Genomic DNA, 12,156 nt, shown 5'->3' with positions numbered 1-12,156 from the left:
TATATATTTTTTTTTTTTTCTTACGTCTAGGATCTTTGAAATTGAAGGAACGAGAAGACAGGAGAGGGGAGGAGAGGAGAGGAGAGGAGAAGAGAAAAGAAGAGAAGAGAAAGACGAAGGAGAACTGCGAGGATTTGTACTGTAAAGAGCGACTCGATCGTTCGTTTAGCTCGCCCGGAGTAGAAGCCCTTCTTTCAGTTTCAAAAATAGCCACAACGAGAAACGAGAGAGAAAGAACGTAATGCATACATACATACATACATACATACATACATACATACATACATACATAGATAGATAGATACATAGATACATACGTACGTACTTACTTACATGCGTATTTGTGTACACTAAATGCACGTATGCAATTTTACCGTGGACAAAAACGAGATATAATAGGATGCTTTTTGCTTCCTTCAGAATAATAATAGAAAACAAAGCATTTTTCTTTTAGGAACAAATTTTCTTTTCTATTATTTAATAATATCCAAAGAAAATTCGAAATGATCAATAAGATCATGTAGAATGTATAAATAGTTTGGAATAAATTTATATAAGGGCAAGATAAGTCTAAAAAAATTAGAAGAGAAACGTTTTTAAAGCGTTCTAATTGTGGCTTTGCCTTTGCAATGTTATACTAAATTTATCTCTTAAGTTTGCTTTTTCTTCTTAAGCTTGCCGAAGAAGACAAGACGAGACAGTGACAAGATACGTCTCTTCTTGTACTCTTATTCACGACGTACATATACACACACACACACACACACACATATATATATATATATATATATGCGTGCGTGATGTGTGTGTCTGTATGTGTATGTATATATGTATGTATATGTATCTCCTACGATAAATATGTATGCGTTAAAAACTCGCACCTCTTTATCAAGAGACCCAAGAGATTGTCACGATCGAGCCGATGTCGTGCTATTAATGATATCCAATGAAAAAAAGAAAAAAAAAAAAAAGGAAGAAAAAAAGAAAAATAAAATGAAAAAAGAAAATGCAATAGATAGGAAAAGAGAGATCGAAAGTAAGAATCGAGATGACACTGGGACGCTTTTTAATTAAACGATAATAATTCTAACGTAACACATTGATACGTCACAAAGGATAAACGATAGCCATTGCTATCCTTTCATCAAACTTTCTTACTAATGCAACGTATTCCTTATACGTCTTTCCGTCATTGCACGGTCGTTTCACACACACATATGCTACTTTTGTAGAATTATTTTTAGCGATAAGAGAGAACAAGAGAGAAAGAGAAAGTGTACCTGCGTGCATATGTATATCTATACGTGTGAAAGTGAGAGAGAGAGAGAGGGAGGGAGGGAGGGAGAAGGAATTTTTTGTTTCCTCGTTTAAAACCTCTTTTAACAAAAAGAAAATAATTGATGGCTTTTCCCGAGACAGCTCTAGCAGATCATCATATTTATATGAAAAATGAAAGGAGTATTCTCGTTAATAGTATATCACAGTATGTCGCGTAAAAACTATCATCGTTGGTAACGACACGAACGAAGGATAGAAACGATTCATCGATTTATAGGAATATTTTAAATAGAATATGTGAGATATACCATCATTATGAATTTTTCTTTTATCGAGGAAACATATATACGTATCTATGTATGTATGTAAAAAAAGAAAAATAGAAAAGTCTCTAATGTATAACAGATGATCAACAGTTTCTAATTTTTTTTACACAAATGATACATGTAGAGCGAGTAGTGTGTATTGATTTGTGGTAAAAAATAATGAAGATATGACATATAAAGCTCGAGGTAATTGGCTTTCTAGTTAGGATCTATCGAATCTTAGGATTATATGCGTTAACGAATGTAAAAGGCATTGTATACAAAAAAGAAAAAAGAAAAAAAAGAAAAAAAGAAAAAAACAAAACAAAACAAATATTAGTAGGCTGTATATAGCCGGTGTATGGTAGAAAGTTAATTAAGTATCGATCGTCTGCTTAAGAAAAAGCCAGAAATATTGTGTCTAAAAAGAAAAGAACTAGGAAAAAAAAAAAAAAGAAAAAAAAAGGAAAAAGAATTAAATAGAAAGAAAAATTGAATGACCACATCATAACGCGAATATACGCGCGTAGAAGGACCTAAGGGGAATAACTTTCTGGAAAAAGGATCGAATCGTTTTCTAAGAAAAGAATTCCTGAAATTCTCCTCCTCCTTCTTCTTCTTCTTCTTCTTCTTCTTCTTCTTCTTCGATAAAAATCGATCATTTATATTTGCGTGTAATCACAACGGCGTGGATAACAGGGTATTATCAAAATGACGTACGTCAGCAATCGATTATTAGAAAGTCATTAGTAATTATAGTATCATATGTGCGGTACGTATTTGTTATTGAAAACTTTGTAATACCTTCGTTTCCTTGAATGTGACATTTGTTAGAATATTATTTCGGAGACGTTTCTGACAAAAAAAAAAAAAAAAGCTCTTAAGGGTTCTTTCTTAATCAGGCTATCGAATAATCGTTGAATGTAATAAATTATTAACAATGTCTCAAAGCTTACACCTCGCAGACACGCAGCCTCTGCCACTACTGATTGTAATGTAAGGAGATTATACATATACGTGAAATAGACTAAATGATTTTTAATTAATTATTTTTAGAAGGCAAGTGTGTTACTATAAGCCGCCCAAAGGTGAAAGGAAACCACGCTGGATCATTGATTATAGAGAGAAAGTAAAATGTAAATGCTTTAACATTAAACTTTTGGCCGAGTAGAATTTACTAGTTGTTAACTAGCTATCACATATTCCGATTATTCAAGTAACAAAGGGACGATTTGTACACTCGAATCTAACTCGGCCAATAAATCCTAACAGAATATACAGTCCTGTCGTAAAGAAGGCTTTAAAGTAAACCACTTAGCGATTTGTAACTGATTGATATTTAAAGGTAATATGTAAATTGAGATGAATCTAAAAGAGGGAGCTTTGAATAGTGCCTGCTTAAAATCCAATTTACTATATCTGATATTATTAGATATGGTACTCACATTACGACGTAATCGACAGATTTAATAGAGAGCTATCGTAGCGAAGTATGGGAAAAAGTGTCATTTATGGAATACGTTCGTTGTTTTAAAGTCACAGATGACAATGCACAACGAAATACATACATAAATGTAGCCGCTGTTTATATTATATTTATGGGAATTCGAAAAAAGCAACGTATCTCTGATATAGAGAGATCGTATCTAAACTTAAAGATACGTTAGCTTTAACTTACTTGAAAATAAGTTTGTACCTTAAGTCAAACTGTTGTAATGGACATTTTTTAAATTAATACTATGTGAATCAAAGACATATATACAGGTACATACGTACAGGCGCATTCATACGTTGAAGAAAAATTATTTAACTAACCATTTTTGCTTTCTTCCATGGCTTCTACCAACAGAAACCACTCTTCCCCATACTGTACTATGAGTTCGTGTTATTCAATACCCTTAAGTGTACATAAAACGTATGTGGCCGTAATTGTATGTAAATACTGTTACACATTCTATGATTACCATGAAATATGAATACAAGGAAAATTGGTTATTTAGTATAATTATGACTACGAAATTTAACTTACTTTTATCTCAGAATCCTCCACTTGCAAAATGGTATCCAGAATTGCAGCACCTACTACTACCTGTATAGGAAAGCAAAAAATAATGATCCTACGATAACGATAATTCGTGTATTTATACAAAAAAAAAAAAAAAAAAAAAAAGAAAGAAAAAGAAAAAGAAGTATTTATGAAGTTCACTTTATATAGATATATAAAAAAGATGAGACTAATATGAGTGATACGTAATAATGTAAGTGTATATGTTTAAAACTTACAGGACTTCTGTTAAATGCTGGTAAGTGTTTGGAATGTTGAGATAAAGTAGAAGCTTGAGTTCCTTCATAAAGATATTTTGCTACTTCTGCTGCAACTTTAGCATTATTTTCTATAAGTGCAATATCTGCAATTGTAAATCTTCAATGAAACTCTTCGGGACGCAACCTTATATTATATTTTACAATCTTATAATTATTATTAATCTACATTCTATCATGTATAACTTACTAGTCTTAAGAAACTTGCCACTTGTTATTTCATTAAGTTCTTTCAATAATAATGGTGTAACGTTCTTTCCTTTTATACGCATACGTTTAGCCTTTTCTAAAGCTTTACTTATTTCTATTTCAACTTCATTAGGATTTAATGCATGCTCTTTGGGAACAGAAACAGCTAATAATATGCCTGTGGAAAGATTCAATTCTCTTTGTATTCTTACAAAATCTGCTGCATCTTTAGAATTTGTTACTTTAAATGGAGCTTTTATTTTATCATATGTTTCAGCACAATAGAAAGCTGGGAAATTATATGTATGGCCAATATTTACAACGGGTACTCCTTGAGTTTCCTAAGAACACAAGAAAATAATATTTCAATTGACCAATAGGACAGAAATTATTGTTCATAAGTATATCAAAAATAACTAACTAGATATTCTAATGTTTTGTCAATATCCAAAATAGATTTAACACCGGAACAAACAACAGCAATGGGTGTACGACTGAGTTCTATTAAGTCTGTACTTATATCAAAGGTAGTTTCTGCTTCTCTATGTACACCACCTATACCACCTGTAGCCATAACTGGTATGCCTGCTAAATTTGCTATAGACATTGTAGCACTGACTGTAGTTCCTCCATTCAATTTTTGCAATGCAACAGAGGATAAATCTCTGGCTGAACATTTAATAGCAGAATTTGTTTTAGACAATATTTCCAAGTGTTCACTATCAAGACCAACGTGTATCTTTCCATTTATAATTCCTATTGTCGCAGGTACTGCTCCCTAAATAAAAAGTTTCAAAGTTTAAGTAACGAATATCTATTAAATAAATTATTCATATAGAAAGTAATCTATTGAAGCATAGATGTATCACTGAATCTTGAATTGCAAACATAAACATTAATATTCATTGAATTTCACAAAGAATCAATTATATTTTACAGATGTCGCGTGTGATATGGTTAAAAAGAAAATAAAGAAAATAAAGAAACAAAAAAAAAAAAAAAGGGGGAAAATAAATAAGTCTTGTAAAGCGAACGTATCGCTTTTTACACACACTTGTTTTCTCACAGCATCTTCGACTTTAATTGCGGTATTAAAGTTTTCAGGAAAAGGCATCCCATGGGTTATAATGGTTGATTCCAATGCTATTATCGGTTGGGAATTTTTTTTCCCTGCAATCACGTCGTCCCCATAAATAATATGTTTGCATCGATTCGTAATGGATCGAGAAGAAAGATCGTTGTTTAGAACATCGATTTTTCTCAATTTTTTCCAAAAGTTAATGAGACGCATGACGTTCGAATAGCTTCGAAAACGTTTTTAGTCGTTGACACTGTTCAACTTAAAACTCTAATGAACTTAAGAAAGTCTAACAAAACGTCTTTTATCTTAGTATATATTTTAATTTTTATCCAATATGTTTAATATTATCGTTCTATGCGTTTTTATCTAATATACAAAGACATATGCACAAATGCATTGATCCATAAGAGAGAAATGATAATATTTACATTCAATGTTTCACGTATACATGCACATATGTATTTCTACATAGTAATGCATTGAAACTATATACAGTATAGAGCGTGTATAAAAAAGAAGCAAAAGAAATCGAAACAAAATCCACGGATAGAATTTATAAACATATGTAAGTAATTATTAATAATAAGTATTAAAGATGCGTTTCTCGATCAATCTTCTTGAATAAAGAAACAATAAGACGTCTGTAAAAACGAGCCTTGACAAAGTTGATTTTTGTTTACGAGCATAAACAAATTAAAACATTTACTGGTATATATAGGTATTAATGTGACAATGTTGCTTCAGATGAGTAAGCAAAAACAAAAAAGATCAAAGTAAGATAATAATTTCTATGTTGCCTTTTTTATTTTTCTTTTTCTTTTTTTCTTTCCCCCGTTAAGTCATATCGAAGGCAAATCTAACAATGGGACATTGTTAACCTTTTCCCTTTTTTCTTCTATTTTATCAATGAAAATTAATATAAAAGTATAAAAAAGAATAAAAAAGAAATATATACATGTCGATGAGTATTGTTTGTTGAGTATTGCTGCGAGAAAGACAAAATTTATTTATTTATTTATTTATTTATTTATTTGTATTTTCTCTTTAGAAAAAATAGATAGATAAAATTTAATTTACAAAAGTATGTTATATGTTATATATAAAAGTATGTTTTATATATATATAACATATATATATATATATATATATAGTCTCTAACCATAATGATGCTCTAAGAATAAATTCACTGGTTAAAGTCCATTGAAAAATATACGTTCATATATAAAGAATCATCATTACAAGATTATTCAAGAGTTTTGCGAAGTAATGTTTGTGATTATTTATTTAAGAAAAAAATAAAAAAATCTTGGTTACTTTTTTCTTCCTTTTTTGTTTCTTTAATTTTCAATTATAACTTATTAAAAAACAATTATTTGTTTATATGTTAATAACTATTCTACAATGGAGAAACATTCCAAAAATCATGCTTAGTCATATTCTACACATATGAATATACGTAATCTGAACTCTTCGTTTTTAAGAAGTGACGTTCTTTAGTTCGTGGACGACTCACAGACGAGCAAGATAACAATGATAACTCAACAAAAACTTTATTTGTGCGCTTACAATGCAATAGAAGTGTTAGGGTAAGTATAGATTTTTATATATTATTTTCTGTTAAACTTTCTTTTTTTAACTTTACTTCTGTTAAAAACAAAATTAAAATCTAAGAAAGATGTTGATTGATAATTGATTTTTATCAAATGATATCTTGTATCAATACAATTTCCAATTAATTATTATTATTATTATTATTATATTAAACAATGTATTAATGTTTATTCTCTTATAAAATTTCATTACAAGTATATTGAAACAAACATGAATTCTATTCATTTCACAGTTGGTCTTGGATATTATATATATTGGTATCTCATTATGGAGATAGTTCATCAAATATTAAACTTTGGGATAAAATTTGGGTTCCTTTATTTATTTTTCAAAGTTCTGCTTATCTTGAGGTAATTGTATAAGAAAGAAAAAGAAGAGAACGTTTTTGAAGTATTACTTATTATACTTGTAAAAAAAAAAATATTTAATAGAAACATTTAATCTTGTTTTTTAGGTAATACATGCTATAATGAAATTAGTTCGATCCAATCCAATGATAATACTGGCACAAATTTCTAGTCGTGTATTTATTTGTGTTATATTATTGTCATTACCATCGGATTACATTGGATCATCGATTATTTTACCATATACTTTCATATCTTGGTGTATTGCAGAAATTACTAGATATTCTTATTACTTTATGAATCTTATTGGATATATACCATATTTTCTAACGTGGTTGAGGTAATAAATATTTTATTTATTTTTGTCTTATAGAATTATCTTTAACAATTATGTAAAATAACTTGAATTTGCTTAGATACTCTTTATTTATGGTACTTTATCCAATTGGTATAAGTGGAGAAATTCTGTGTATGTATAAAGTAATTGTTTATTCCATGTCTAATCCAAAACTATGGAGTTATACATTGCCTAATCAATGGAACTTTACATTCAGTTTTTTGTACATTTTAATAATGGTCCTATTAGTATATATTCCAGGTAAGCGTCAACATTATATTTAAATTATTTTACCTTTTTTTTTTTTTTTTTTCCATTAATTCATGTTTCTTATTATAGGTTCACCCATATTATATAAACACATGCTTTTGCAAAGACAGAAAATGTTAAATACAAACGTTAAAGCAGAAAAAGTGAAATAGATAATTTTTGTTATTTTATTTCATAATATTTAATATGTCATATTACTTTGTACTATATTATATTTCTCCAAGACATTGTAATTAAAAAATAAAACTTTTTAAAGGAAAATATCCTTTTAATAGAATATATTAAATTTAATTTGAAGGATGGGTTTAATAAAATAATGCCTTTAATAAACAAAATTTATTTCTTATGCATGATCACCTGTAGGTACTGATTTTATGATATCAGAATTTCCAGGATCTGTAATTGAAAGGGTACAAACACGGAAATACTTTCCACATGCTGTCCCCAACTCAATGTTATTTCCAGTATAGTGATGTACACCCGTTTTTGCCAGCATAGCGTAGTACTCGATCTCAGATTTCCTAATAACAGAAACAATTGTTATTTTACAGAATTTATTTAATTGTAATTGTCCACTGTACTTACAAACAGGGACTAGAGACTACTCCGTAGTTCTCCTTCATTATTTTTTATATAATTGAACAACAAGAGTTACAAATTTCAATGTTTTACTAATAAAATAATAAAATTTCATGAATGGCTCGTTCAATGAGTATAGAGAAATAAGTATCAATTTGTAACTCCTGTTGATCTTTTTTTCCTTTCTTTTTTCTTTTTAAAGGAGCACTACATCTCAGTCTCACCTTAAAGGAGGAGTATTGTTTGCAATTATGACGAGCTTAGCTTTGCCTTGCCGAAGAGATTTCAGTGTCTGCTTGTATCCCAATACATACTTGCCCGATTTCATAACAAGGGCAAGCGTATTGTTTATGCTATCTTTGTCCTTTTTCTGTTTAAATAAGTAATACAATTAACATTAAAAGTTTAATTATTTCTTTAATTTATTTTTTTCTTTCATTATATATAGTCAAATATAGGTTAAAAATATGCCAACGTAACCTCATTAGGCACGGCCACAGAATTTCTTACTTTAACGTGTATAGAATATTCAAAAAATCTTTATAAATATTATAAGAATATATTTAAAAATGTTTATGAAAAAGCATTAAACAAAATAAATTCATTAATTGATCAAAATTGATAATAATAAAATAAGAACGTGAACACGTGCTTATTAAGAATATATACCTGTTTTCTTTGAGCAACCATTTTTGCGGTTTATATGTACTCGAAGCTAAACAAAAAAATATTTTATATTGTTAATTATTATTAATCCGACAACGAAGAACTTAAAAGTTTATTTAAGAAATTATCGAAAAATTTTTACAAGCACCATACCTTCGAAAGCACCAAACGTGAAAAGAATGAGATACTAGTTAAGAACCGAATAATGTTTCAATCAGTGCCATCTATCTGTGAGTGTGCAATCCTCGAAAATAGTTACTTCCGTTTAGGAGCGGATATACGATTTTTTATCTTATTAATAATAATATGTTAAGAAATTATAATTATGTTATAAATGTTATGTTTATATAATATTATTTAATTTATTGTTTTATTTTCAGATAAAATAGATCGAACGATATCGCAATGATTAGTTATAAGCTCTTTATTCATATTTAATATATACATTATATTCAATTCTATTTATATTGCATATATATTTTAATCAGAGAAATATTGAATAAAAAAGCTTTAGAAAATGTATTTAGATGGAATGTAGAATCACTATAAATGCCAGGCAATCTAATATTGAATCCTTAGAAAATTAATGAATTATATATTTTTCTTTGGATATAAAGCATAATAGATTTACAATATTTCTTATAAATAAATAAATAAATTTTATATATATATATATATATATATATATATATATATGTATGTATATATTCAATGGTTTTTATGTTAGAATTTCTTTAATGCATTTCTTTAATGTAGATATTGCAAAATTAATATCACTTTCAGTCAATGATACAGAAACACAAAGACGTAAGCTAGGTCTTTGCAGTTTGTTTTCTGTTTCTAGATATGTAGGACTTATTATAGCTAAATTATTTTCAATGCACCTTTCAGAAATAGAAGTAAAGATTTTTATTTCTTCAGCATAATCTTTCTTTTCCTTCAAATATAAATGTTTTAAAGGAGATTCCGCAAAGCTTGGAGTTTCAATATATGGCATTTCTTTAAGAGCATTATCTATGGTTATACACTTATCTTTCAAAAATTTAAATATTTGTGGATTATTTTCCATTATGTTTATAGCAGTTATAGCTGCTGTTGTTAAAAGTGGTGGTAAAGATGCTGAAAAACAATAACCGAGGGCACCCAAACGTTGATGTTCAACGATAAAAGTAGTACCAACACAAAATCCACCAATAGATCCTATGGCTGTTTCTAAGGATCCTGTAAATCCAACGATAGAAAATATTTAATGTATAGAAGGTATGAAAGTAATCATATAAAATAATGAACAAATTATGCTTACCCATAATCAAATCAATTTCATGTCTAGGAACACCAAAATGTTCTGTGACCCCTTTTCCATGAGCACCAAGAGTACCAATTGATATCGATTCATCAATGAATATTCTTAATTTGTATTTTTGACATAATGCAATTAATTCAGGTAGAGGGCAAATTTGTCCTGTATACAAATAAATACCTTCTATGATTAAGAAGCGTTTGATTTTAATAGCTTTAGGATTTTTCTTATCCTTTTTCTCCTGTTCTAACAACAAATCATGTAGATTTTGTACATCATTATGCTTAAAATATTTAACTGTCGACCTAGAAGCATCCAATCCTTTCTGTATGGCAAAATTTATTTTTTCATCAGCAAACACCAAATCATTTTTTTTACAATATCCAGGTATGGCAGTGGCAATGGTACTGAATCCATACGAATATACGATGGCTTCTTCTGTATCCGTAAATTTGGCCAATCTTTCTTCCAACTCAAGATGAACATCAACAGTCCCATAAAAACCACGTGGTCCACAGGAACCTACTCCGTACTTTTTAATAGTTTCAATTGCAACTTCATTTATTTCCTCATTTTCCGTTAGGCCCAAGTAATTGTGAGTTCCTAAATTAAGGCAATCTTTGTCATTGACCAATATTCTTTTGCCAACTCTGGTAGACACTTTTAAAGGATGTAAAGAGGGATGATTAGGATCTACTTCAGGCGTCAATGGTTCAGGTTTCCATTCCAATAACTTTTTCTCCAATTCATCCTCCGTTAGAGTTACATTATCTCTACGGTAAACTTTTTTGACAATAAACCATAAGAACAACAGTACTGTGAATACTTCTAACAAAGTATAATATTGCGGTATAGTACTGAGAATCTCCATTGATTCTAGAAATAGGAATTTGGAACTCATTTTTGTAGATAATTTAATTGTAACTTTTATCGTATCATTTATTGTGTTTTTCAATTTGACGATTGCCCCTATTGAACGTATATATCATCAAACAAAATGCAGCACTGTTTTTTTTTTTTTTTCAATAATTTTAAATAAATTAAAAAATTAGATCGTATCGTAGAAGATCGTCCGCAGTAATCACCAAATTCTTTAATAAAAATTTTAATGATAGATGGCAGTTAGATATGTTATGGAAAATACATCTAAATAACCAAACAAACTTGAAAACAGAGGAACATATAACTATTCTTTATAAGCTTATTATTTTCATTCCAATAACTTGAACCGATTACGACGAACTAATACTTATCGGATTAATAAATGATTAACTGTATATATATATACGTATAAAAACAAATTACACATCTGTCATAGAAATGATCTTTGATTCATAGCCAATCATTGATGTCGTATTATCGTCGACCAATCCCAGTGCGTATACTGTTTAAATCTTTACAAAAGCATTGAAAGAGAAAGAAAAAAAAAAAAAAAAGAGAGAGAGAAAAGTAGGATTTTTTTTAAACAGTATTTTTTTTTATTTTCCTTTTTGTAACGGATTTTTGTAACTTTCGCATTACGCGAGTAAAAAAAAAAAAAGAGAGAAAGAGAGAAGAAAAGAAAGAGGAACGATATTTTCAAGCGATGCTTACGTTCGATGTGAACAAAATAAATAATCGATATAATCTTGACGTTCGACTTATCGTTCTTCGGAATTAGAAATAGAAATCGTGAAGATTCGAAGATTAAACGTGTTCATTCGGACGGTGAACTTTCTCGTTCGGAATAGATAGGAAAGGTTGAACGAAACAAAAAGAAAAAAGAATTAGAAGAAGCAGAAGAAGAAGAAGAAGAAGAAGAAGAAGAAGGAGGAGGAGGAGGAAAAAAAGAGAGAAAAAAACAAAATAGAAAAGGAAGAAGATCGAAGGGA

At 29.0% G+C, this 12,156-nt stretch overlaps 5 protein-coding genes across 7 annotated transcripts in view; 2 read left to right on the top strand and 3 right to left on the bottom strand.

Annotated features, from left to right (window-relative positions):
* Positions 1 to 3,588, top strand: part of LOC124426770 — a 29,120-nt gene extending 25,532 nt beyond the window's left edge. For all 3 annotated transcript variants that reach the window (XR_006942790.1, XR_006942789.1, XR_006942788.1), the window contains exon 5: positions 31 to 3,588. The gene's annotated coding sequence lies outside the window, so the exon portion shown is untranslated. The remainder of the gene's footprint in view (positions 1 to 30) is intronic.
* The window catches only part of LOC124426768 (pseudouridine-metabolizing bifunctional protein C1861.05), a 35,346-nt gene extending 29,952 nt beyond the window's left edge, over positions 1 to 5,394 (bottom strand). Inside the window, exons 1-5 of the mRNA XM_046968865.1 lie at positions 5,149 to 5,394; positions 4,516 to 4,872; positions 4,096 to 4,435; positions 3,867 to 3,991; positions 3,613 to 3,672 (exon numbers count right to left, since the gene is read on the bottom strand). Coding sequence (XP_046824821.1) covers positions 3,613 to 3,672; positions 3,867 to 3,991; positions 4,096 to 4,435; positions 4,516 to 4,872; positions 5,149 to 5,385 — 1,119 coding nt within the window. The 5' untranslated portion in view covers positions 5,386 to 5,394. The remainder of the gene's footprint in view (positions 1 to 3,612; positions 3,673 to 3,866; positions 3,992 to 4,095; positions 4,436 to 4,515; positions 4,873 to 5,148) is intronic.
* A 234-nt stretch (positions 5,395 to 5,628) lies between these two features.
* On the top strand, positions 5,629 to 7,892 carry LOC124426731 (very-long-chain (3R)-3-hydroxyacyl-CoA dehydratase hpo-8). The gene is made up of 6 exons (XM_046968792.1): positions 5,629 to 5,740; positions 6,673 to 6,761; positions 7,019 to 7,136; positions 7,241 to 7,473; positions 7,550 to 7,731; positions 7,810 to 7,892. The coding sequence occupies exons 2-6, from the start codon at positions 6,706 to 6,708 to the stop codon at positions 7,890 to 7,892; spliced, it is 672 nt and encodes a 223-aa protein (XP_046824748.1). The 5' UTR covers positions 5,629 to 5,740; positions 6,673 to 6,705.
* Positions 7,893 to 8,061: 169 nt separating this feature from the next.
* LOC124426780 (60S ribosomal protein L30) lies at positions 8,062 to 9,233 on the bottom strand. Its single transcript, XM_046968889.1, has 4 exons — positions 9,139 to 9,233; positions 8,989 to 9,034; positions 8,544 to 8,689; positions 8,062 to 8,261 (listed from the first exon to the last, which is right to left on the bottom strand). Exons 2-4 carry the CDS (start codon positions 9,007 to 9,009, stop codon positions 8,084 to 8,086), a joined length of 345 nt encoding a protein of 114 aa, XP_046824845.1. The 5' UTR covers positions 9,010 to 9,034; positions 9,139 to 9,233; the 3' UTR covers positions 8,062 to 8,083.
* A 161-nt stretch (positions 9,234 to 9,394) lies between these two features.
* On the bottom strand, positions 9,395 to 11,601 carry LOC124426775 (serine palmitoyltransferase 1). Its single transcript, XM_046968883.1, has 2 exons — positions 10,289 to 11,601; positions 9,395 to 10,206 (listed from the first exon to the last, which is right to left on the bottom strand). Exons 1-2 carry the CDS (start codon positions 11,184 to 11,186, stop codon positions 9,704 to 9,706), a joined length of 1,401 nt encoding a protein of 466 aa, XP_046824839.1. The 5' UTR covers positions 11,187 to 11,601; the 3' UTR covers positions 9,395 to 9,703.
* Positions 11,602 to 12,156: the final 555 nt, after the last annotated feature.

This window comes from Vespa crabro, chromosome 9, assembly GCF_910589235.1.
Source record: "Vespa crabro chromosome 9, iyVesCrab1.2, whole genome shotgun sequence".
In the NCBI taxonomy this organism is placed as follows: Eukaryota; Metazoa; Arthropoda; class Insecta; order Hymenoptera; family Vespidae; genus Vespa; species Vespa crabro.
This window is presented reverse-complemented; position numbering and strand designations above follow the sequence as displayed.

Coding starts and splice junctions, on each gene's coding strand:
- LOC124426780 (XM_046968889.1), bottom strand. CDS start 9,009: ATGGTTGCTCAAAGAAAACAG. Junction 8,690..8,988: donor TGGTTGCTCAAAGAAAACAG/GTATATATTCTT, acceptor TTATTTAAACAG/AAAAAGGACAAAGATAGCAT. Junction 8,262..8,543: donor AACAATACTCCTCCTTTAAG/GTGAGACTGAGA, acceptor TTCTGTTATTAG/GAAATCTGAGATCGAGTACT.
- LOC124426775 (XM_046968883.1), bottom strand. CDS start 11,186: ATGAGTTCCAAATTCCTATTTCTAGAATCAATGGAGATTCTCAGTACT. Junction 10,207..10,288: donor TGAAATTGATTTGATTATGG/GTAAGCATAATT, acceptor TTGGATTTACAG/GATCCTTAGAAACAGCCATA.
- LOC124426731 (XM_046968792.1), top strand. CDS start 6,706: ATGATAACTCAACAAAAACTTTATTTGTGCGCTTACAATGCAATAGAA. Junction 6,762..7,018: donor AATGCAATAGAAGTGTTAGG/GTAAGTATAGAT, acceptor TTCATTTCACAG/TTGGTCTTGGATATTATATA. Junction 7,732..7,809: donor CCTATTAGTATATATTCCAG/GTAAGCGTCAAC, acceptor TTCTTATTATAG/GTTCACCCATATTATATAAA.